We start from the raw sequence: 27,760 nt of genomic DNA, 5'->3' as shown, positions 1-27,760 counted from the left end.
AAGATCTGGCCATAGGAAGTCACTCAGGCTGTTAAATGTTGGATACCTGATCTCTCACCTCACAAGGCATCTCATAAGGTAATACATCAAAATTCTCTAAAAAGTTCTGATATAAAGGTTTACAGTGCTTTTATTGCTTAAGGTATTATATAGTCAGTGTCTGACTATGAGATTAACCTGCAGTACAATATATTATTTAAAGATAATCTTCAAACTTCATTGTCATCATTTATTTTTATGCTTTCCCAAACAAATGTTAAATCAATTAATACTTTAAGGAACTAAACTAAAAGATTTCTGTATCACCTTCATGTGCCTAGTCCTTTAAGAAAGGAGTTGCCAATGAGCCATCACGCAAGCAGGAAAAAAATAACAACCAAGACAACAAAACTAGGTTTTTATGAAAAAAAAATTAAAATAATTCTTATAGCCAACAAGTCAAGATTTAAGTACAGAATATGTATATTGTCCAAATGTCCTAACCATAGTGACCTGGGCAAGATTTATTTTTATGATAGTTTATACATGGCAGCTCAGGCTTGTCCACCACCACTCAACGTAATTGCTGTTACTTTATGCCAACACTGTAAAATGACAGCTACATTCTTTCATTTGCTAACCAATATGACATTCCTAGTATATTTTAACCAGTCACATATGGTGCACTTCAAAGTATGTTTGTGCTTTATAGCTTTCCAGATTTGAAAGTTTCCCAGGCATATGTAATGATGAGTCAAAAACTACTTCAAATCTCAAAATCTAAAACAAGCTACATAAAATACTGAAATATGCTTTATCATATAAAAATAAGCATCAGTAAAGGCTCCACTTAACAATGAAAAAATTGCCCGAAAGGAAGTTTGTCAGCAGATTTCTTTCAGCTGGGCGTGTATGAAAAATGCTCCTGACAGTACTCACTTTACCAGGAAAAAAAAAAAAAAAAGGAAAACATAACAATGATAGCTGCTCTCTGATTTGGCTCTACCACCAGCCCAGCTTCATTTCCTAACAATATCCATGAGAAAGAGAAAAAGAAAGGTCACAATGTCTCCCTTGGTAGCTCCTCATCTTGGGTTTGTAGGAAATACAAAGACAACTTAAAATTGAGTAACAAGAGGGAAAGTTTCACAACATTTGAACATAGCTACGGCAGAAACTCAAAACAGCAGAGTAAGAAGTACGATTACCTTTTCACCAACCTTCCAAGTATCTGGAGGTCACCCCCTTCCTTCTAGATGAATACCTGTTGGCAAGCAGGGCCCACATTAACATCTGTGGCGGGGGAACTAAAAGGTCACATTTTACCTAAGCCAGTCTCTTGGCCTTAACACACAGACACTGACCAGAACCCACAAAGCTGCAGGTCTCAGAAAAAGTAAAGAGCTGTAGATCTGGAGGCACGTCACCAGCGAACTGCCAGAGAAATGTATGCTCACTCGAAACAAGTTCAGGGGTGCCTGGGTGGCTCAAATGGTTCAGCACCTGCCTTCAGCTCGGGTCCTGGGATCCAGGCCCACATCTGGCTCCTGGCTCAGCGAGGAGTCTGCCTCTCCCTCTCCCTCTCCCCCTGCTTGTGCTCTCTCTCAGTCTATCAAAAATGAATAAGAAAGAAAGAAAGAAAGAAAGAAAGAAAGAAAGAGAGAGAGAGAGAGAGAGAGAGAGAAAGAAAGAAAGAAAGAAAGAAAGAAAGAAAGAAAGAAAGAAAGATCAAATTTATGAACCAGGGTGCTTTAAATGGATGCTTGTCAGCTGTGAAGCAATTTTCCTTGCCCATCAAAAGAAGCTGTTGACATAATTCTCAAGAAATGCTCCTACCTACAATAAGCTGTCAAATCTTCACTCTGCGAACTCTAAGGTGAAGAGAAGTGTAAAGAGATCAAGAATGCCAAGTTTTGGGCAGCCCCGGTGGCACAATGGTTTGGCGCTGCCTGCAGCCCGGAATGTGATCCTAGAGACCCGGGATCGAGTCCCGCGTTGGGCTCCCTGCATGGAGCCTGCTTCTCTCTCTGCTTCTCTCTCTCTGTCTCTATGAATAAATAAATAAAATCTTAAAAAAAAAAAAAAAAAAAAAGAATGCCAAGTTTTGGGCAGCCTGGGTGGCTCAGCAGTTTAGCGCCGCCTTCAGCCCAGGGCCTGGCCTGAGCCTGGAACCTGCTGGGATAGAGTCCGGTGTCAGGCTACCTGCATGGAACCTGCTTCTCCCTCTGCCTCTGCCTCTGCCTCTGCCTCTGCCTCTGCCTCTGCCTCTGCCTCTGCCTCTGTGTGTGTGTGTGTGTGTGTGTGTGTCGCTCATGAATAAATAAATAAATAAATAAATAAATAAATAAATAAATAAATCTCTTAAAAAAAGAAAAAAGAATGTCAAGTTTTTTTTTTTTACTCCCTTGGCTGGCAACATCTTACTAGCACTGACTTTTCAAACAGTTGACAAGTACTGCCACATAAAATGCAACCTCTATAATTCTGGTAGAACACGATAAATATAAATCCATTAGAACATTAATTTGTAATGAATCATTAACTATTGACATTATTATACTAAATTCTAATTTAGGTCACTAAAACTTCATTAAATGAGGCTATTAAAATGCTGTTTAACAAAAAAAAATTGAAAAAAATTAGTATTCTTTGCATTTTCAGGCCTTCTCCAGTAATATTCTTATAATTACATGGAAGCTAGTGGCATGATATAAACTCTGTTAAAGATGAAAAGGAGGGATCCCTGGGTGGCGCAGCGGTTTGGCGCCTTCCTTTGGCCCAGGGCACGATCCTGGAGACCCGGGATCGAATCCCACATCGGGCTCCCGGTGCATGGAGCCTGCTTCTCCCTCTGCCTATGTCTCTGCCTCTCTCTCTTTCTCTCTCTGTGACTATCATAAATAAATAAAAATTTTAAAAAATTAAAAAAAAAGATGGAAAGGAAAAGCTTATTTTATTCATTTATTTATTTATGTATTTATTTATTTATTTATTTATTTATTTATTTATTTATTTATTTATTTATTTATATGTCTTATAGAAAGAGAGAGAGTGCATGTGCTTGAGCTGGGGGTGGGGGACAGAGGGAAAGGGAAAGAGAGAATCTTAAGCAGGCTCCACTTTCAGCACAGAGCCCAACATGGGGCTCAATTTTACCACCCTGAGATTATGACCTGAGTAGAAATAATGAGTTGGACACTTAAACCTACTGAGCCACCCAGGCACCCGAATTTTAGATAAGTAGTACCAACGCACAGTATTATAATAAAACAATGTCACAATATCCAAAAAATTTCTGAACCTGTATGTCTCAGAATTTTATATTAAAAGGTATTTTTAGTTTTTATTTTAAAACGACTTTAGAAAAATCTATGAGATCTCTCTAAATATATGATGTTCTGTATTTATTAAACAGACTCTTAAAATATTTTCCCTGATATATAAGACCAAAAAAAAATATTAACTAGCAAACTGAAGGAAAAATCAGAAGAAAATAGATATCATATAGATCAAAAAGAGTCTGGTACTACTCAGAGTTGTTCAATTCTTTATCCAATACTTTTGACTGTCCTCCACAGTATCTCGTATGCATTACTTAAATATTTATGCTTCTACTTGTGCCTTCTTTTGTTATTTTAAAACACCCCCTCCCATCAGTATCTCAATCCCATGGCTTCAACTAACTGGGTGATTCCCAATCTCTATCTTCAGCCCACACTTCATTGGACACCTCTCCTTAGTGGATGCTGGGAAGGCATCTTAAACTTAAAACTGTCCAAAACTAAAATTCATTATCTCTTCACTCTACTATGGCCATTTTCCACATTCCATTCCACTCTACTATGGCCATTCCTTCCTCCCTTCTCTTCCCTTTCTCATTGTAGGTCAATACAATATATACTCTGCCTGCTTAGTCTAGGTAACACAGCTTCATTATTTCCATATTTTAAAAACGTAACTCTGATCATGTCACTGTTTGCTTAAAAACTCTTTGGTGCAAAGAGGTCCAAAACATCCATCAGCAAAGGATGAGGCAAATAAATTTTCATGCCACAGAGTATTGTGAAACCTTCAAAAATGATTGTATGTATCTATATATTCATTAACGGAAAGATGGTTATGAAGCCTTTCTAGGTACTCTCCCTACTCTAACAACATCGTTTGCCATAGCTACTCCAGCCCTAAGTCTACCTGGATTCTGCTTAATTTCTTAATTTACCAACAAGTAAATTCCTCCAACGATTTATTCACAGATTTCTGAGGCAAAGAATTTGATTGGCTTCATTCATCATGAATGATGCAACAGAGCAGAAGTCACAGATCACTCCTTACTCTTTAAATTTTTATCTACTCCTACAAAAAATGGCTCTAGCCAAATGCAATAAAACTCTGAATCAACTTTTATAATTGAAAATTTTCTAGGTCCATAAATTGCAATTACATAGTGAAAGAATATGAGCAAAAACCTAAAAGCTATTGCAACTGGATTCAGTTTCTAAAATACATCCTTAGTATTTAAAATACATGCATAGTATCCCATGCATGCTTCACTCCAAGAAAACAAACTGGTAAAAATAAAGGTGCAAAATATGAAACAGAATTGTTAGATTTTATTTATTTCAGCTTTACTGAAGTAAAACTGACATATAAATGGGTAAGAAACTTAAAGTGTACATATACTTTATTAGATATTCCTATCTTGATTGTTAAATTTTAACAACACAGCTGAACACAAGAATAGAGTAGAGAAAGGAGTCAGCAAGTGAGCGAACTAAAACCAAAAGTCTATGGTCTTTCCTCCATGATTATTTGAAAGCAGAGACACTTATCATGTTAAAATGATGAAGTAGAAAGCCAACAACCTAATCACTTCATCAGATTGTATTATAAATTCCAAAAGCTCCAGAGCATCCTCCAGAATACCTAATACTAGAAGCTCAATAAATATGTACTTCAGGAAGAACTGCAGCTCACTCTATCCAAATCTGTAGAAAAACCAAAACCAAAACCAAATCTCTACTTCTCTCTTGGTAGCAATTCTAAATGACCTCTCTTTCAAAATATACTTAATTCTTAATTTAAATATTCACCTTCACTGATTCAGTATCTTTTCTGGGCTAGATGCTGGAAATGTGATCAACATGGCCCTGTCTTTGAGAAACTGATTCCAAAACAAAAAGCACACTTTCTTTTAGCCTTGCTTGGGTAGAACTACTGTAAAGTATTAAGAATTTGATTTGTGGACTTTCACCTTGGCTCCAATATATATAAATAAACTAAAATCTATAATCCATCTTTTGTAACACATGACTTATGAAAGTTTCCAAAAACAGGCTTTAATAGATAACGTTAAAAAAAAAATAGATAACGTTGTTTGGTACTTGTAGTCTATCAGTACCATCTTTTCAACTTATCAAAGAAACAAAAGTCTTAATAATGGAGATAAAACTAAACGTGGTAATCACCTCACAACATATACATATATCAAATCATTATGTTGTACACCTAAAATGTGTATCAATTATACCTCAATAAAAATAAAACACTGAAAGAAAAAGTGGAGATAAATGCAATATTCCTTTCAGATTATTACATAACTTTCACCGTGTCTCTTCCAACTAATTCTAAGTGTGTTTTTGAAGTAGCTTCACCATATAGACAAAAAATTGAATCCTTTTAATCATGAAGTTGGCTTAAGGAGAAGGAAATATTCTTCTCTTCTGAGCACCCCCTACCTTCCCTATACTCTATACCCAGGAAAGAAAAAGTGCTAACAAAATAGACTCCAAAACACTGACTGGGCCTCCACATTTTGCAGGGATGGTGTATTCAAATATCAAGGTCAGCATCAAGTCCTATGTGGTCTCCTCTTTGTTGGCTGCCCACATGGCTGCAGTGTTCATGACCCCAGAACCTGCTCCCTTAAGAGGAAAGGCCAGTCATCCTTCTCTTGTTCTCTCTTTGCTATGACCAGTAAGATGTAAGGGGAGCTCTCTTACACTGTTGGTGGAAATGCAAACTGGAAAACAGTGTGGAGATTCCTCAAAAATTGGTAACCGGGGGTTAGCCCCGGTGGCGCAGAGGTTTAGGGCTGCCTGTAGCCCAGGGCGTGATCCTGGAGACCCTGGATCAAGTCCCACGTCAGGCTCTCTGCATGGAGACTGCTTCTCCCTCTGCCTGTGTCTCTGCCTCTCATTCTCTCTCTGTGTTTCTATGAATAAATAAATAAAATCTTTTAAAAAAATTGATAACAGAGCTACCCTATGACCGAGCAATTGCAGCAATTGGTAAATATCCAGCAATTCCTGGGTATTTACCCCAAAGCTACAAATGTAGTGATCCCGAAAGGGCACCTCCACCCCAATGTTTATAGCAGCAAAGTCCACAATAGCCAAACTATGGAAACAGCCCAGATGTCCAATGACAGATAAATGGATAAAGAAGATGTGGTCTATATACACAATGGAATACTACTCAGCCATCAAGAAAGATGAAATCTTGCCACTTGCAATGATGTGGATGGAACTAGAAGATACTATGCTAAGAGAAATAAGTCAATCAGAGAAAGACAATTATCATTGATCTCACTCATATGGAATTTAAGAAACAAAACAGAGGATCATAGGGGAAGAGAAGGAAAAGATAAAACAAGACGAAATCAGAGAGGGAGACAAACCATAAGACTCTTAATCACAGGAAACAAACTGAGGGTCACTGGAAGGGCGGGAGATGGGGTATCTGGAGGCATAAGGAGGGCACCTTTTACCTCATACACCTTATACACCTTATGATGTACTGAGTACTGGGTGTTATATAAGACTGATGAATCACTGACCTCTACCTCTGAAACCAATAATATATATATGTTAATTAATTGAATTTAAAGAAAAACTTTTTTTAAAAGATTTATTTATTCATGAGAGACAGAGACAGAGAGACAGAGAGAGGCAGAGACACAGGCAGAGGGAGAAGCAGGGTCCATGCAGGGAGCCCGATGTGGGACCCGATCCCGGGTCCCCAGGATCACAACCCAGGCCGAAGGTGGCGCTAAACCACTAAGTCACTGGGGCTGCCCAATAAGAACATTTTTAAAAAGATACTAAGAGTATCAATGTGAAATCCAAGTTCTTTCTCCCTCCTTTAAAACCTTTAAAGGTTTTCCAAGTAACAGGGCCAGAGGCAGCACCTGCCTGGACCCTGTCTTCTCCCCACTCCTGTTCTTCCTTTCTTCTTCCTCACCTTCTCACTGCCTGTCCCTCCTTCAGCTTCTCACTCAACTTCCCCACTCTTTCTACCACTGGCCAACCAGTTCTCTATTTTCTCCAGCCCTTCCTGCACACTCACCCAGGCTTCTCTCTCTTACTTTCAGGTTCCTTTTCCTCTGAAATAGGCAGGATAGCCATTGACCCTACTGAGTAGTAAGTCCCATGTTTGGCTGTTACAGGAACATAAAGGACATCTTATTACTAGTTGGTTCTAGGCCAGTGTAACAGAGGACAGAAAGAGCTCTTTTATACTTGGTCCAGTGTAGCTTACCAGAATTCTGCTCTAGGGGCTGGAACCAAACCTGAGCTAACAATAAAATGTTTTCTTTGTCTTGCTTTGCTTTCTCTGCCTTTTCTTTCAAGTACTTCTCTACAAAGCAACCTGAAGTCTACGTCAAAGGACAAATGTTCCTGAGCTCCCTGACCAAATAATATAAGAGCACCCAACTTCCTGCATTTTCAATACCCAAGACAACTCATTTTCTCAAAAGAATAAGTTTGGTAGAACTTTTTGATATAAGGAAGAGGCTTTTGAATATCCTTATCTGTTCATTTACTGCTTCACATGCAAGAAGTACTGGTTTTATATTAATATATAGCACTCTTGTATTTTTTAAAGTTATCACATACATCTTATCCAGTCTTTTTTCAAATGATTTTGTCCTACTATGACATTACTATATTAAAATACTGACAATCTTGAAAAAGGAAGCTTCTCTGCTACGCTATAATTACTACAATGGCTTTTAATGATTATCTATCCACCTTCTTTTCCCTAAGTGCTTTCATTCAGTCCCATGGACTTCAAATGTTGGTGACTCTCAACTTTAAATCTCTACACAGGACATCTGAACTTCAGACTCATATATTCAACTACCTGGCAGCTGGAAGGCATTGAGGACCTTAAAGGTCTAAAATACAATTCCTGATTTTCCAGATGCCTCACCCCACCCCTTTTCCCTCTCTCACCTTCTATACCTGCTATCTATCTACAAGGCAACCTGAAAGCACTTTTTACAAAGTAAACCAGATCAAACTCCTTGTCCTACCTAAAATCCTCCAATGATTTCCATGTACACTCAGAATAAAATTCAAACCTCTTATCATGGTCTACAGGGCTCTATACCTGCTTTACCTACAATCTTTATCTCCATCTACTCTATCAATCTTGCTCATGACTAACCTCAGTGGCCTTCAGTCCCTGAAGCATACCAAACTCACTCCTACATCAAGGCCATTAACCTCACTGTTCCTTTTGCCTCAAATGTTCTTTCTCCAGATTTCACATGCTCATCCTTCTGGCGTTTTGAGTCTCAGTTCAAATGTCAACTCTCTAGACAGGACTTCCCTAACCATCTCCTATGAAAATAGCATGTTCCACTTCCATGTTCTAGCCCCTTCTTGATTTGTTTTCACAGCATTTACCATGATCTGAAATTGTTACAATTTGTTTAGTTTTTTACTGCTCATCTTTGTTACTAAAATATTAGCTCTAAGAAAGCAAGAGCTTGATATGTCTTCTTATTACTGCATCCCTTGCCCAGGCCCAGAAAATTTTTCAACAAATATTTACTGAAAGAAACAAGTATTTCATATTATACAAATTATATCATTTTACGGTAAATAAACACAATCCTAAAACTTCAATTCCTGAAAATGTTTCCTTCAGGATATTCTTAGTTAGGAATCTTATAATCCAGACACGAAGTTTATTTATTTTGTGGGTGACCTACCAACTCAGGGCCTTCGATTTGTTCTGTCACCAGTGCTCTTTCTCCTTATTTTTGCCTGGCTCCTTAACATGTAGATCCCTGCTCAAATACATTCCATGTAAGGATGCCCCTAACCATTCTAACTAAAGAGAATAGCACACAACTGCTAGATCACTCTAGCACATTATCCTGCTTTCACCTTCTTCACAGCCCTTGCTCTTCTCTAAAGTCACCTTTCTTTACTTGTTTGCTTACCAATAAGGTAGAATTTATAAATTCAAGAAAACAGTAATCAGCACTCTTACATCCCTGCATGTTTATTAAAAGAACTTCCCTCAAAAGAAAGATGGACCCTGGGACAGCTTTGTAACATAGCTCACTGGGTAACATAGCTCACTCTTTTTTTCAGAACAGTGCAGACTCAGAAGGGATCTGAATAATACAGATTTTTTTCTTTCTATTACAGAAGCTCATTTATCCAGATATATGAACGCAACAAGCATCCAAATGGAACACTTTTTAAAGTTTTTAATGATCATCTATTTTCTTTATTTAAATCACATCACTGACATCAGTTAAAAACAATGTTAAACTGCTATAATCTACCACACTGCAAAAATGATTTGGCTTCATGGGGCTGAGGTGGGAGATCAATCTGTTCAGAACAGACTGGGGGTATAGATGGCTACAGACTGCTCTACAGCAAAGGACTGTAATTGTGCAAATTAGAAAAACCTACATTTCTATGTTGAAGCTGCGAAGACACCTCAATCTCTGTTTCAATTATATACGTGTGTATAATTATATAGCAATCATTGTGTATCACATATAAATATAAACCACTGGGCAGCCTGGGTGGCTCAGCGGTTTAGCACCGCCTTCAGCCGAGGGTGTGATCCTGGGGACCGGGGATTGAGTCCCTCGTCGGGCTCCCTGCTTGGAGCCTGATTCTCCCTCTGCCTGTGTCTCTGCCTCTCTCTTTCTCTCTGTGTCTCCCATGAATAAATAAATAAAATCTTTTTTAAAATAAATAATTTTTAAAAAACCACTATATCTATGGACATTTAGCAACCTACAATGAATAGTTATCTTTTTTTGTTTTAAAAGATGAAAAGCCCTAATTAATATATATTTAATTATCTTCAGTAAACATCAAAAATTACTGCTGGCAGGTCTATAACATCAGACGACTCCTTAAGCACATCTTAGCTTTTGCTACTTTTGAGTTATGAAGATGAAATTACAAACAAAAAGAATATAAAACCTTCATTATTCCAAAGTGAATTATCATAACATTAGCTGGAAAAGATATATGTATCCCCATGTTCATTATAGCATTGTAAATATCACAATAACCAAGATATGGAAACAACCTAAGTGTCCATCAATGGATAAAGAAAGGATGAAATTGACGGGCACTGAGGGGGACACTTGACGGGATGAGCACTGGGTGTTATTCTGTATGTTGGTAAATTGAACACCAATAAAAATTAATTTATTAAAAAAAAAGGGATGAAATGTGAAAACACACACACAGACACAGAGTACTATTCAACCAAAAAAAGGAATGAAACCGTGTCAACTGTGACAACAATGGACTTTGAGGGCATATGTGAAGTGAAATCAGTCAGAAAGGACAAATATCATACAATCTTACTTATATGTGACACGTAAAACAAAAATAACAACAACAACAACAACAACAACAACAAAAAAACAAGCTCACAGATACAGATAACAGATTGGTTGTTGCCAGGAGTTGGGTATGGGGATGGGCGAAATTGGTGAAGGGGGTCAAAAGGTACAAACTTGCATGACTTAAATAAATCATGAGGATGTAATGTGCAGCACGGTGACTATAGTTAGTAGTACTGTACTGAATTATTTAAAAGTTCTAAGAGAGTAAATCTTAAAAGCCCTCATCACAAGAAAAAGAAAATTTGGTAATTATATATGATGACACATTAACTAGTCTTACTATGGTTATTTCACAATATATACAAATATCATCATTATGCTGTACAATTGAAACTAATACTATTTATCAATTATACCTCAATAAAAAAATTTGGAAAAGTAAATTATCTGGTTTATAGACAAAGTTTGAAGCAACTTTTTCCATCATCTTTAGATGCTAACTGTGAAAAGCTGAATTAAAGAAAAAGAAATTGCACCTGAAACTGTAGTGCATACTACATTTCAAGTCAAATAAAATGACTGAAATTTTTTGAATTGGGACATAAGATAGATATCAAAGTCCCATTTCAGTAAAACTAATTGGACAGCAGTATACCACTGAGATTAGAGAACATAAATCTTAAGGAGGCAAGTCCACATACAAACTCTCTTCTCATTAAAACAGAAGCTACTGGTAATTGCATATTAAAGAATATTTTTATTTTATTTATTTGTTTGTTTGTTTATTTATTTATTTATTTTTAAAAGATTTTATTTATTTATTCATGACAGACACAGAGAGAGAGAGAGGCAGAGACACAAGCAGGCTCCATGCAGGGAGACCAACATGGGACTCGATCCCAGGTCTCCAGGATCACACCCCGGGGCTGCAGGCGGCACTAATCCGCTATGCCACCAGGGCTGCCCTAAAAAATATTTTTAAGAAAAGCATGGGTGTAGTATTTAGTTTTCAATACCAACACTGTCATTTACTGCTCTTTTCTAGAAAATAAAGCAATTTAACTAAATTGGTTTTTAATGTGGGTTTATAATCCATCCATGGGTCATACATGAAGTCAATTCAGTTAGTTATAATATAATAATATTTTTTTCCAGCTAGAATAGAACAAAAATCAAGTTAAAAGCACAAATATTTTTGCTTCTGTAATAGATGTGTAACTAAGATGTGTAACTAAGCAAACTAGGTGTGGTAAATACATTTGCAGTAAAAGGTACTTCTGTGAGTCACAGTCAAAAGGATTTCAGAACTCCAGACCAAATGATTGCCAGGGTCTTTCAGCTCTAAAACTTTATTGCTAAAATGTGTCCTTGACTTGGAAAACAAAAAGTCAATGGATGGCTTCTTCTTTATTTAATGTTTAGCTACAATTCTTTTTAATACAAGCAACAGAATATAAATGTTAAATTAACTATGCTAATTTAAACAAAAACTGGGACTTATTGAGAGGGCACTGGAAGAGCTAAACCACTAAGCTCAGGGAGGACAGAAACTGAGGAGCGCTGGGGACCTCAGCAGTGCGAGTTCACAGTCTTCGCCTAGGGCACCACCTCTGTAGGATGGGGTGGCTCCAACCACTACTATCACTGTGCTGTGATTCTCCCTCCATCTGGGTTTTCAGATTCTCAGTAAACAATCCAATCAGCCCACCATTCACCAGGTATCTTGACTCTTAGATAAATCAGCAATGGCCAGGAGCAGGGAAAGATGCATACACATGGTCTCTGGGGAAATAGGAAATTGTCCACTATCTCAATCTGTCTAAAACATCAGATCTTTGTGGCCAGAAATTAACAAATCATTTATTGAGCCCTGACTAAACGAGACCTAATACCTGGTTCAATATATAAATATATACAATGAATACGACACTAAAACATCAAGTTGTACACCTTAAATACATGCAGTTTTTGTTGAACAAAAACTGAGTTCAACAGAGTGAAATCAAGTAAAAATGTTTTCAACAGACAGAAAGGAACCTGGATTTTATGTAAGAACAATTTTTCAATATAAGGAATAGACACTGAACATTATAATAAACATTTTTCATTTCACATGTTCTTAAAAACTTAAAGTCCTATTTTTTAAACCAGTGTTGTGAAAATCCTAAAATATCTTTAAATAAAAATACTATTTTGCAAAGTGAATCACTCTATTTCTTAAAATTTACACCTTTATATATTGTGGTAACTAGAGGAGATACATTCCCTACATAAGAAAAGAGTACCTGCTATGGTCTGGATGTTTGTGTTCCCCCAAAATTCATATGCTGGAATTCTAAAGCCCAAAGCAATGGTATCAGGAGACAGGGCCTCTGACATATGATTAGGTCATGAGGGCTCTGCCCTCATGAATGGGATTAATGCTCTATAAAAGAGGCTCCAGAGAAATCCCTGCCCTTTCTACCATGTGAGGAGATAATGAGAAACTGGTAGTCTACAACCCAGAAGGAGGTTTTCATCAGAACCCAACCATGCTGATCCTTGATCTTGGACTTTCTAGCTTCCAAAACTGTGAAAAAATAAATTTATTTATAAATTGCTCAATCTGAGGTATTTTGTTACAGCAGCGTGAACAGACTAAGTCAGGCCCATTAGTCAGTGACCAAAACAATTCCCTTTGTTCCTTGCTATTTCTGTTCTTGGAATTCCCCTCCATTGAGGCACACTCTCTGTGTGACATCCTATTTCATGCTGACATTCCCTATGGGTCTCCCCAGAAGCAATGCAGATTAAAATGCACAAGAACAGAAAAAAGGATGGCAGCAGAATGTAAAATAAGCACTGGGTTCAGAGTCAGGAAGACCTGGGAACTGCCTCTGCTCTGTCACTAACTAGCTATTTGATCATGATCTGTTCACTGCCTCTTTCTATAACTGTCAGAGGGAACTTAAATAAGTATCTATTAAATAAATCCATCCATAAGTTATTTCTCACTTGAAATAGGGCAGAGATGATGATAACTGCCCTATTTATCTTTTCTGGGTGTTAACAAAAAAAAAAAAGCATAAACTATTAAGCAAAATTTTTTTTAAATTAATAAATTAAGCAACAATGAAACCGTTTTTTTTTAACTGAAGTATAATTGACAAATTAGTTTCAGATATATAACATGACTCAGTATTTGTATATATTGTGAAATGATCACAATAAGTTAACATCCATCACCATACATAGTTACAGAATTTTTCTTATGAGAACTTTCAAATTTACTATCTTAGCAAGTTTCAAATATGCATTATAGTATAATTAACTGTAGTCACCATTACATCCCCATGACTTACTTTTAACTCTAAGTTTGTATCTTTTGACCTCTTTTCACCCCTTTTGCTCACACCCAACCTGCTGCCCTCTGGCAACCACCAATCTGTCCTCTGTATCTATGAGCTTGGTTTTTGTTTATTTAGATTCCATATACGATCTCACTTTTTTTCCTATTTGCTTGCTTGGCTGGATTTTTTGAAGGCCATCTGGTGTAAATGGGATAAGCATGGCTTTGGAGACAGCAGATTCAAGTTTAAATCCTACCATCATGTTTTATCACCTATTTGGCCTTGGGCAAATTAATGCACCTTTGGGGGTGTCGGTTTCCTCACCTATACAACAGGAATACTAACACCTCTCTCACATATTGCATTAACAACCAACATTTGTCAAGTATGCTCAACTCTGCTTATTCCTCACTTCATTCTCACAAGTCTAGACAAGTCTCCACATTGCAACTCTTTGAATTCCACATAATCCCTAATGTCTTACAAAAGCATCTTTAGGGCAGAAATTATCTACTTTATCACCAATGCCTAACCTAGTGTACAAAGTAGAACTGAATAAGTTTATTATATCAATGAATTCCCATCCATCTTTGTGGTAAATATGTAAGAACATAAGCTATTCTAACAAAATACATATTAATTTTATTTCATTTCTCTGTACACACACTCACTTTTACTTTTATACACTTTTTTTCCAACAGGTACTAAGAAGAAAAGAGAACCTTAGGACAAGACAGAGTCATCTTTATCTTTCCCATCAAAAATAAGAGATTTAGGAATAGTAGCTGAAGATTTTAAAACTATAAAGCTATCCCTTTACTTCTGGGTTTTTGGGTTTTTTTTTGGTTTTTATCATTATTAGCTAAAAATATCAGGGTTCAAAAACACCAGGAATAACAGAGGATGGGGAGGCTAACATCTAGACCCTGAATCTCTGAGAAGAACAGCAAAAAGCTATCTTTTCCCAACTTCTAGCAGTTAACCACCTATTAATCAGATTTAGCATAAAGGATGAAATTTTTTTTGCCAGTCCTATTCTAGCTCCTCCATTTCCCAGCTCTGAGGAGTCAAAAATCACCTCAGAAATCCTCCCAATCAAACCCTCTTCTGCATCTCAACGACCTCTGCTTTTAGTTCAGGTCCCTGGCTATTTTAACAGCCTCCTCAGTGCTATCTCTTTCATAATACCACCAGAGTGACTTTCTGTAACACAAATCTGATGGTATCCTCTCTGGTTTAAAACCCTATTCTAGGTGGCTCCCTATCATTTCCAGGGTAAATACACGCTTGGCATGACATCAAAGGTCATTCATGCTCTGTCCCCATCTAACTCTCTGCTCTCTTTTCTCCTCATTTCCTAACATGTGCCTAATTCTAAAGCTACAACCAAACTTCTTGCTTTTCTGTAAGCATATCATGATGCTCTCACACTCCCTTTTAACATCCTGTTATACTTCCACATACACTACATTATAACATGTCCTTCTTTGCCTACCTGGTAAATTCCTTCAAAATTCAATATAAGAGTAGGACCAAGTTTGGTGCCTCTGTACTCCTAAAATATATGTATTATAGTTCAGTTACTTTTCTACTATCGCCAGTAAAAAGCAAGACCCTGAAGGATAGAAACTCTTTATAATCACAATAGATAATATACAGTACATAGCAGAAGCTCCAATAAACTAAATAAGTTAATAAAAGGCCTGACTTTGGTTTTATCATAAATATAAAGGGTTGTGAGACCATCTGGCAAAATAAACACCCGTCATCAAGTTATTCCTATGAGAAAGTAAATCTGGAGTTCTAAATAAATTATTACAAATAAACACTGAACACAGGAATATAATAAACATGGTTGTAAAATATCAAAAGATAACATGAATTGGTAACTAAGGTGTATATGTTACCTGGAAATAACGGAACCCAAATTAGGTACATGATTAGTGGGAAAGAAAAAACTGAGATCCAGCACTGTGGGTGAATTTTAAAAACCCTCTTTAACAGTATCTATGGGAATTTAAAATAATAATTTTTACAGACAAGTTCTGTTCTTAACTTTGCAAGTCATTATTATATAAAGGTAACTAGAAATTAATATCCATGAATGTAATGTTTACATTTATATAATCCTCCTCCTTTGACGTGCAATTTTTAATTTTCTGAAGTAGGAGCAAAATTTTTTAAAGCTTCCACATGAGTAAATTACACAGATTTCCAACAGATGATGGCACCATGGAAATCCGTAAGAACAGCTGCCAAACAGGACCAATATGTTGGAGAAGAGCAGGCAGTAAGACAAAAAAAAAAAAAAAAAAAAAGGAACAACACAATGTTCCTGAGATCAGCTTCTCTGTCCTCAACACCAGTCATATATCCAGCAAAAATAATGGTGACAAGGGAATTACCTTGCACATTCTTAAAATCAAGAAACTCACATCCACCCAGACAGGCTCTATCATAACTCTGTCCCATCATCCATGAAAAGTCAAACAAGTCAAAGGCTACAGTTATTCCCTAGTACACAAAATTAACATAACCTTCAAGACAGGCACATAATGGGTAAATTACTTTGAAAAGAAGCATGGACAAACTACCAAGATTTTAAACCACCAGGCAGATTTCTTGGTAGCATACCCCTTCTACTTCCTTCTACCTCTCCACTTCCTACTTTCTCCTATTATCCTAGTTCAATTACCTTCCTATTACTCAAAGACAAAAAAAAAAAAAACAAAAAACAAAAAACAAAAAAAAAACAAAAACGTAATGGTTAACATGGGTTTCGTTTTTTAAGATTTTATTTTTAAGTAATCTCTACAACCACCATGGGTCTCAAACTTACAACCCTGAGATCAAGAGTCACATGCTCGGGGCTCCTGGGCGGTTCAGTCAGTTAAACATCGAACTCTTGGTTTCAGCTCAGGTCATGATTTTGTGATTATCAGATTGAGCCCTGCGTCAGGTTCTGTGCTCAGCACAGTCGGCCTCAGATTCTCTCTTCCTCTCCCTCCTGCTCTCTCTAAATAATAAAATAAAAAATAATAAAATAAAATAAAATAGTTGCATGCCCTACCAAATGAGCCAGCCAGACACTCCTAGAACATGGGATTTGTAGTTAAAGTGGAGATGGTCTGAATCCTGCCTTTACTAGTTTACTAGGATTGCTCTGTGACTTTACTTAGGTTCTCAAACTCTCATTCCTCATTGGTGGAACAGAGACAATATATTTTCCTGTTAGGGTTGTCCTAAGAATTAAATTATGTGAGATACAATATATAAAGTGCAATCACTCCACATAGCACAGCCAACTAAATAAAAAGAGCCACTAGAGAGTATGAGAAGTGAAAAAGTACACAGATAGATGTAAGCAAATCAGAAAGATCTGAGAACTAATAACTGGTGTATTTTACACTAAGATGACAGTGTAAGAGATCACAAAGTGTTTCCCAGTATTTTGTAATGTTTTATTTGTTTACTGCAGGCAAGGAAAAAACAAATTAACAAAGCACCACCACCATGAGCAGTACCACCAATAAAGACCAAAGAAAATAATAAAAACTTATTCCATGATCTTGTAACCCAAGAAAAAGTTTAAAAATCCTTAACTTCAGCTCATAGCCTCTTCATGATCTAACCTTAACCTATTTTTTAGCCTCATCTCACTTTTATGCCTCCATGTAGTCAACACTGTCACTTGTAATACATAACCTACTCTCACAGTTCAAACTTGAGTCAAAGAACTCCTTCAACCTGTTTACCATTCTCACCTCATCCCTTTTCCTACCCACTGAAACCCTCTTAGTCATTCTGTCCCATTCTGTCCATCCATGATCTGCCCTAGCAGGAATCATCATATCTACTTCTTGATCCCCTGTTGCTTAAACTTACATTTAGAGCACCCATTTCACACTAATTAGTGTTTTTCTGCAGGCTTCTTCTTCATCCTAAGCTCAATGTCATTCAAGGGGAGGTGTTAATGGTCAGCTGAATGCAGACCACGAAATATGATAAAATGAAGTAACACTCCTTTACATATACAAATATCCTTCTTCAAAGTAAAAAAATATTTCCGTCATCTTTCTGTCTTAACCACAGCTTCACTGGCCTTCCATTACAACAAAGCAGTTTACTAGCTAGCAAGCACAAATCCAACAACTTTCTAGCTTATATTTTCTGAATACCCAAAAACATCATCCATTATAGTAATATACTGATACTTCATAAGAGAACATTTTATGATTCAAATGACCTAACAGTCCACTTTAATTTCCATTAAAGAAACAGGATATTCAATCTCTTTTTGGTAGTCATTAAAAGCAAGCACATCAAAATAAATTTTTGGGGATCCCTGGGTGGCGCATCGGTTTGGCGCCTGCCTTTGGCCCAGGGCGTGATCCTGGAGACCCTGGATCAAATCCCATGTCGGGCTCCCGGTGCATGGAGCCTGCTTCTCCCTCTGCCTAGGTCTCTGCCTCTCTCTCCCTATGTTGACTATCATAAATAAAAATTAAAAATAAATAAATAAATAAATTTTTGTTTATAATGATTGTCCCAAACAAGATTTAATTTAAAACGTTCTTTTGGGATCCCTGGGTGGCGCAGCGGTTTGGCGCCTGCCTTTGGCCCAGGGCACGATCCTGGAGACCCGGGATCAAATCCCACGTCGGGCTCCCGGTGCATGGAGCCTGCTTCTCCCTCTGCCTGTGTCTCTGCCTCTCTCTCTCATTCTGTGTGACTATCATAAATAAATAAAAATTTAAAAAAAAAAAAAAAAAAACGTTCTTTTGCAATCATATGAAAATCAATCTCATTATTTAATACCACACATACTATATTCCTATACACACACACATATATACACATATTTAAATAACTGACTTTTACAAATATCAACTCTTATATCCCATATATGATTAGAAAGCTGATTCATAACCAAGAGTTTGATTCGTAACCAGACTACGGTTTAAGACAGTTAAGTAAACGTGACTTCAAATATTTAAGTGCATAAATTTGCTTAAGAGCACTGTAAATGAGAAAGTATTCTAGCTCATTCAGATTCTAACTTTTGTTTTGCTAGTGCATTTATACTTCTACCTTAACAAATCACTTAACCTCTCTAAATTCTAAGTATCACACATATAAAATGACTCTGCATTAGACCAAATTTCCCATACATTCTTGATCATAAAAATCACCCAGAATACCTGTTTAAAAATACACATCCAGGGCAGCCCAGATGGCTCAGCGGTTTAGCGTCGCCTTCACCCAGGGCCTGATCCTGGAGACCCAGGATCAGGTCCCACATCGGGCTCCTGCATGGAAACTGCTTCTCCCTCTGCCTGTGTCTCTGCCTCTCTCTCTCCCTCTCTATGTCTCGAATAAATAAATAAATAAATAAAATCTTTTTTGAAAAAAAATACACATCCAGACCCCTCTTCTAGAATCTTCTTCTAGTAAGAAGACCCGGGGGGAGTCTATTCAAAGTTCCCAGGTACTCACGTTTCCCAGGTTCCTCATCACTGGAAAGTTTTATACACACTGGTTTCTGATTTCTAAAAGCTCCTCCTGGCTATAAAATTCTATGAATTTAAGATTTTTATGATACTCAGCAATTCCCCCAGCCTAACCTGCTGATATTAAATGCAATATACATGCAAATTCATTTTGCTACGGAACAAAGTTTGAAATCTTCTCTGTACTCTATGTTTTTTAGTATCTGACTCCATTTGCTACCAGTCCTTCAATTTTCACATCACCCTAGATACCAGTATTATTTTGACAAATAATTTGATAGATAAGGTGATTTGCGCTCAGCATACTTCTGATTGAAAGATGTTCCCCTGTGATTTTAATGTATACAACTCTTCTCTAGTAACCCATTCAATCATACACTTAATGCTGATTTCAAGCACGCACTAAGGTTAGTTCTCAGAACAGTATGTATAGCACTGTGACTGTATTTTGTTTGCATTTGTCTTTTACTTACATTTTTAATATTCAATAGGCAGATCCTAACTATAATCCCTTCTCAATCCTACAGATATTGATTATGTGCTGAATGAACTTTAATACATTATAATTATTAACTGGCTTTAAAGCACAATGTCTAAAATATCTTCTCATTGATGTAAATATAGAAGAAAATATTTTAAAGGCTGTACTCTCAAAAATCTCTGTAAAAGCTGTGTGATAAAAAAAAAGCATACGTTCTCCAACATGTGTTCACATTACAAAAAAGGCATTCCTCCCAATCTGTACCTACCTCAAAATTAATAAAATCTGTTTAGTCAAACCTGCCTTATATTTAAGTTGATAACTGTCCTATCACAATGCAACTTTTCCAAAAGGCTGTAAGGCATATAAAAATAAAGATCCCAAAAGTATGAAGATAATTTAAAGATGAAAGCAAGGCGTGGGATTGGGAGTCAATATATTCAGTGTAATTAAACACACTATTTTTCATTATACTTCCCAAAAAGCCAAAGAAGAAAACTGAAATTTATTACTCTTATTACTCTAAAACCAAACAAAACAGTTTCTTAAGGAACAAAGTTTTTAACAGTACTCTGATAAATTTTCTCACATAGGTTTTAGAAAAGTAGTAATATATTATGACATCACCAATCAAAATTTCACAGCAATTGAGAAGCTTTAAATCCAACTGTAACAAAAGCTTAAAGTATACACTTAAAATACATGTCAATAAATGTGACACTGCAAAGGGTCAAGATGATGTAGTCAAACATGAATGTTTTAAAAACCAACAGAAGTTAGAACCAGATAAAGAGCAATTCTGTATCACTTAAAGCATGGGATTTATCAAATTTAAATGTATTCACAGCTATCACCAAGATCAAATACAGTGCAAAAGAAATACCAATGTAACTAGCACTCTTCCAAACCCCTCACTTTTTAATTATTAAAATATCTTCATATTTTATCTTTACATGCACCAAACTGCACTAGGCAAATAATCCAGAAAATGTCAAGTTTGTTTCTTTCTTATTCAAGAGAATCTAAAAGAGATAATAATAGGTTACCTAACAGATCTAACCATATTTGAAAGCAACACAAATTCACAAAGTCATTGATGTGCTTTGTAACGATCTATTTGGCCTTGAAATAATAGAAGAGGAAATAATCATAATGGGAGCATACAATCACAGTGATTCTAGAAAGGTTGAATGTGAGATACTGCTAGAACACCTATGTAGAATTCTGCTCAACCCTGGTGCTGGCAAACTGTTTACATATACGATATGTACCCAAAGCAGACATACAAAAATCAAAGGGTAACCATAGTTGAATTTAAAGCCATCAGTGAAAGCTAAAAATCTCTTATCTGATAATAAACATTCTTAGCTATCCTTAATATAAATCTATAAATTAATTAAATAAATTTTTCTTGAGACATTATTCCCTACTCCTCATAACAAAATATTTTTTAAAGAAGGAAAATAGGTAGAAAGTAGGTCATTACCTCATTTAGTACTAGATGTGTTAAACTAATTTTTATTCACCCTTCAACTTTATAATTTTGTGTATTCTCAATATATTCTTCTACATGTATCTTTCCCCTTCTACAACTAGTCTCATATAAGAGCATGAATTAATCAAATGTGCAGATCTGTTTTTCCTTCTAATACATTCTTGATGACACTTAGCGTTTTGTGAAGTTAAGCCAAAGGAGTACACCAGACTGAAGCAGCATACGATGATCCTAAACTTTGGGTTTATCGCCAGAAACTATCATGACAAAGCTCCTGCATGCTTGTCATAGGCCAGTTTAGAGCCCTTCATTCACAAGAATGAATTAGTAGTTATTAAATTAAAATATATGATATGTAGAAATTTACCAAGAGGTCATTCAAGCATGTAAATAAACACTTAGAAATCTCGTATCTTTCCTAATGAGAATAAAATCAATACACTTTCTATGATGAGAAAAACAAATTTTTAAATTAAATAAAAAATCACTTTAAAGTAGCTAGAAAGAACGTAATTGTTTCTCCTGGGTATCAGAATGGTACCATACATTCCAAAATAGTTTATCAAAATCTTCCTTTTTGTGGAAACAAGGTTTTAAAGAAAACGACACAGTCTTTAAACTCTAGGCAGAGATGACAATCCAATTTCAAAACATATTTCCCTCTGTTTTATAATACAATTCACATTCAAAGGTATGCACTTCAAACAAAGTAATCCTGGATATATAAAGACTCACCATCTGTATGGGCTTCTTGTGGAGATCTCGTTCAGTTACCAGTTTTTCCTGGTCAGTGACATAAAGACCTTTCTGTGCTAAAGCCTGGATTACAGCATCATGGCCCAAAAGGGGTTTTGCAGCATCACTCTTGAGAATGAGACTCCCAGCACGACAGTACAGTTCAGCTGATAGAAGCAAATTAACAACAGGTGGTTTGATGTGTTCCTGGTCATACTGATCGGTATAAAATGGTTCTCGAAGCTCCTCTGGCACATTTTCTATAAAGATGAAAGGCAAAAAAATTCTTATGTTTATAAAAGAAACACAATTTATTGAATAGTTATTATGTCACAGAAGATTCCTTTTCAAAATAACAGTAACTCCCAAAAACTAATTTCAGTACATTTCCTCACATTCAAGCAGTCAACCAGGAAATGCACTGTAACAGATACTGCAGGGAAACGCTAGGCCTTTCCAACTGACAGCATAAAATCATTTGCCCAAAGTTGTACAGCTAAGCACTTGCAAAACAGAGACTGCCTAACTTATTCTGTCCCTTTCTCAGGGTCTCTGGTCTCTCGTCCTTCCTGCTTAGCCTGCTGAAGGTATTTAGGGGCAGTTACAGCTACAGTTTAGGGGAGAACTACTCTTAAAAATCCCTTAACCTAGTAAATCAGTGTTATCTCCACCTTACCACTCACTACTCCCCATTCTACCCCCAAGAAGCCCTCTTGGACACCCAACAGACACATTAAATGGAAACATAGAGTTTACAAACAGGACATGAGAAGGAAACTAAAAATTTCAGAGTTTCTTTTCTGCTAGCCATTTCCCTTGAAGAACATCAAGTCCCACTCTCCCAATGTCTACTTCTAAATCAACCTTTAGGAGCTGCTTTTGCATCTGATGGCAGCCAGATTATTAAAAAAGCATAATAAACAAAACACTTCTCACTTTTTTTTTTTAAGAGAGATTTTATTTATTTACTCATGAGAGACACAGAGAAAAGGCAGAGATACAGGCAGAGGGAGAAGCAGGCTCCATGCAGGGAACCCAATGTTGGGCTCGATCCCGGCACTCCAGGATCACACCCTAGGCTGAAGGCAGGCACTAAACCACTGAGCCACCCAGGGATCCCCACTTCTCACTGTTTTACAAGTTTTCTTGTCTTTTCTACCTTGTATTTCTTCCTCTTCCTCCCACTTCCTACCTGGGTGCTGTACTCTTAATCAAAGCCAAGACAAGAATGAGGTTTTGTCTTCCAAAAGGAAAGGTAGCCATCGAAGTTACAGGTTAACATGGAGCTACAACCGTAGATCCTGATAGCTCTGGCGTCACACCTAGCCAGTCCCTTGCCTGCCTTCTGTTTGGAACGTGAGGTCTAGAGGCCAGACATCCCCCATCGCTAATTTTAGGAGTCTTCTGAATAGGCAGCTTTAATATAATCGTAAAATATCCCCAAGTACTAATCAAAATGAGCATTTTTTTTAATTTTTATTTTATTTATCATAGTCACACAGAGAGAGAGAGAGAGGCAGAGACACAGGCAGAGGGAGAAGCAGGCTCCATGCACTGGGAGCCCGACGTGGGATTCGATCCCGGGTCTCCAGGATCGCGCCCTGGGCCAAAGGCAGGCGCCAAACCGCTGCGCCACCCAGGGATCCCCAAAATGAGCATTTTTAAAATGTATTCACAAAGTATTAATATACTCTGTAGCAATTTTCACCCTAAAGTTTTTGAATAGCTCTTAGTATTTAGAAAAATATTTTCATCAGGGGTGCCTGGTTGGCTCAGTGGGCTAACTCTTCTTTCAGCTCAGGTCACAATCTCATGGGTTGTGAGAGTGAGCTCCATGCTTAGCGGGAGTCTGCTCAAAGAGTCGCTCCCTCTGCCCCACCTCCCTGATGCGTGTGTGCACATGCCCTCTTCTCTAAGATAAAGAAATCTTCAAAAAATATGTTTTCATCATACAATATTAATGATTTCATGTTCATTTTATGTACCATCATGGTTCTGGGGAAATTCACAGAATTAGAAATAATCCCCACCTTCAAGGAGCCAATAATCTACAAAAAGACTAGACAGACAAATAAGCAACTCAGAAATAATGAATGATTAGGCACCAAATGAAAGAATTTAAGTCTAAATGAACAACTGTTCTTAATGAATAATTAGGTGCTTAGACTTCAAAGCAATCAACATCACAGTGGGCTGGCAAGATTTTATCCTAAAGAAAAAGGATCGGAAGAATGGTCAGAATTTGTTGAGTCAAAAAAAAAAGTCTCTAAACAGAAGGGGAGAGCGGGGAGAGAGAAAGGAAGAGAAGATGTGAAGAGACACCAAACTAAACAATTTGGGTGGAGAAAAGGGTTCCTGTAGGTTAAGAGTAATAAAGGCAGGAAAGCTAGAATGGGAGGTTGGAGATAAGACAAAAGTAGTATCTCTTCCAAACATGAAGGCTTTACACAATAGCAAGGAATTGCTTACTGTTTAAAAGGAGAAGAGTGACACAGTAAGAATGAGGTTTGGGGGCGCCTGGGTGGCTCAGTTCGTTAAGCACCTGACTTCCGCTCAAGTCATTATCTCGGGGTCCTGGGATACAGCCCTGCTCAGCAGGGAAATCTGTTTGTCCCTCTGCCAGCCCCCCTGCTTGTTCTCTCTCCCTCAAATAATAAAATCTTTTTTTAAAAAAATAAAGAATGATGTTTGGGGACAATTAATTTGGTCTTCAATACTGACAATGGTAAAAATCAGACATAGATTATAAAAATAAGGAAACGAAGTTGAAAAACAGTTGTGAAAACCAAGAAGTAGAAGAACTAACAAACCCAAAAGAGCCAGGACTAAAGCAAAAGAAGGGGGTACAGATGGCAGAGACTATTAGGCCTGGGTTACCTGGGAAATAGTGGTAACATTAATAGAAAAAAGAAAATCAGAGGAAGCACTAACTGTGGAAGCAAGATCATAAACTCAGTTTTAGATAAACGCTGATTAGAAATGACAGCAAAAATATCAAAAAGCAGCTGGGGATATAGGACTCTGGAAAGAGGTCAAGAGTAGATATATCAATTTGGGACTTTGGAGACATCTAAAAATATCATCCTCATTTATTTTTTTTTAATTTTTTATTTATTTATGATAGTCACACAGAGAGGGAGAGAGAGGCAAAGACACAGGCAGAGGGAGAAGCAGGCTCCATGCACCGGGAGCCCGACATGGGATTCGATCCAGGGTCTCCAGGATCGCGCCCTGGGCCAAAGGCAGGCGCCAAACCGCTGCGCCACCCAGGGATCCCTCATCCTCATTTAATAAATGAAAACACCTTTCTTCTTTCATAGCTACCTTAACCAGTAGTGAGCCAGCCTTAAACTGAACAGCTGCCTCAGCATGATATATAAGCACAGGTATAAACTACAGAATAAGGTGTTGGTAAATTTAGTATCATAGGAACTACAGAAGTTATTTAGTAGAACTCTATTAAGAGAAATTAGTTGATTGTAAGATAATTATTGTAAAATGTAGGCCTAATGGATTTTTATTTCCTGTAACAATAAAAAAATGACTAATATAGGTGACTTGGTATCCAAACATAAGCTATGCAAAGAAAAGTGACTGCTAATTATCAGGATTACAACATTCTCCACTGCACCTGGATATCTACCTAATATTCATTTACTGCCTTTACATCCATTCTCACAATGATTTTTATAACTTGGTGAAAGTGGCAAATCAGACAATATGCAAATATATATTAAGAATATACTAATACTAAGGACTTTTATGTATCAAGACACTGTCCTAAACATGCCTTCTGTCATTTAATACTAACAATTCCCTTGTCCCCATTTTACAGATAAGGAACCCAAGAATGGTTATCTTGCCAAGGACACACAGCTAATAAATGCAGAGTCCTAACTCTCAACCATCTAGCTAATAGCTTAAAAAGTAACAATGGTTTGCCAAAATTATTAGGCTAGAAGGTAGAAGACATGCAGCTGAGGGGCTATTTCCATTTTATTATGGCATGCCCACAAACTTAAGTTATAAAAGAGCAAGTTTTTAAAAGATCCTAACGCAAGGAAAAGGGAAAGGGCCCATAGCAAGCCAAAGAATGTTTCACAAATATGATCCCCAAAAATGCCAAAAACACGTTTTCCCACTCTCTAAAAGAATACAAGATTGCATGTTGAGTATTATAAAATAGGTTTCAAAAACAAGTCTTCAAGATCTGAACATTCTTAAGACTTCATTTTGCCAACTATACAAAACTATTTTGTTTGAAATTGCATCATATTGGGAAACAAATGAACTGAAAAGGCATTTTAGAAAACAATCAAAGATAAGAGGTTTTACCCTCTCCTTCACCTCCAGAACACAAAAGGAAAAAAATTAATGCATAAGGAATGGATGAGTGAAACACCACTCCTAGAATTGCAAAGGATAAGAGACAAGTTTTTCTTGTGTACCAGGACTTAAGCAGACCTACCTTAATCACGTTATTATAAATCCTAACTAGATCTAAGTTTTGAAATTAACAATCACCTGAAGTGCTTGAAGTACAAGTTAAGGGAGCAGACAGTAGTACGAGTAAAGAATTGCTCAAGGCAATTTTCTATAAAGATGGGTTACTAGTTGCACACATACGCCAGCAAGGATACTGATTTCTTTAAAACAATGAAGGGTAGAGAGGTAAGAGGGGAATGCATTTTAGAAATATCACCACGCTCAGCCACGAAAACATTGCCTTATTTTCCAAATCTAAAAAAAAAATTTCTCTAAAACAATTACTGAGAGAACTAATGAGTTGCAAAAACTCCAAATGAAAATAAAACATAGGGGGATCCCTGGGTGGCGCAGCCGTTTGGCGCCTGCCTTTGGCCCAGGGCACGATCCTGGAGACCCGGGATCGAATCCCACGTCGGGCTCCCGGTGCATGGAGCCTGCTTCTTCCTCTGCCTGTGTCTCTGCCTCTCTCTCTCTATCTCTCTCTGTGACTATCATAAATAAATAAAAAAATAAAAATAAAAAAAAGAAAACATAGATCTTGAACTCGAAATTAACCAAACATAAATATGGTAAATAACATGAAAAAAATAGTACCAGTATCAGAGAAAGTTATGTCATTTTTTACTTATAAAAAAATGGAAAAAATTTTTAAAATCCACTTTTGACAAAGATGCACCTTTCCACATGACCAGAGGGCAAGGTCCATGTCCTTTATCTTCTTTAGGATATAAATCCCCAGAACATATCTTAATGCCTAGTACATGGTAAGCACTCAACACATATCTGATAAACAAATAAAAATGTTACTTTAAAAAAAATAGTAGTCATTAGCCTTGTCCTAATATTTTAAACCTCCCCTCAACTCCCAGATTCTGTGCTAATGATTATAACTTACTCCTTGTATCTGTCTTAAAAAACTTTAGAGTTATCTCCTAGGTCACTTCACTTCTGCAAAGAAGTAAAACCCTCAAAACCAAACCTCTTTTCAGTTAACCTACTTTCACTACCATTAGGAAGCAGCATGGTATAGTGGGGGAATTCGGGCATTGGGAACGTATAGGCTTTGGATTTAAAAAGATGAGTCTGAATTTTACCAGTTACCTGCTATGGGATTTTTGAACGCAATAA

General features: G+C 36.9%; 1 protein-coding gene across 7 annotated transcripts in view; it reads right to left on the bottom strand.

Moving 5' to 3' along the window:
* The window catches only part of CAMSAP2 (calmodulin regulated spectrin associated protein family member 2), a 115,011-nt gene that overhangs the window by 70,032 nt on the left and 17,219 nt on the right, over positions 1–27,760 (bottom strand). For all 7 annotated transcript variants that reach the window (XM_055319158.1, XM_055319160.1, XM_055319159.1 and 4 more), the window contains exon 2: positions 22,145–22,404. In XM_055319158.1, the coding sequence (XP_055175133.1) occupies positions 22,145–22,404 (260 nt within the window). The remainder of the gene's footprint in view (positions 1–22,144; positions 22,405–27,760) is intronic.

Source organism: Nyctereutes procyonoides, unplaced genomic scaffold, assembly GCF_905146905.1.
Source record: "Nyctereutes procyonoides isolate TBG_1078 unplaced genomic scaffold, NYPRO_anot_genome, whole genome shotgun sequence".
NCBI classification, from domain to species: Eukaryota; Metazoa; Chordata; class Mammalia; order Carnivora; family Canidae; genus Nyctereutes; species Nyctereutes procyonoides.
This window is presented reverse-complemented; position numbering and strand designations above follow the sequence as displayed.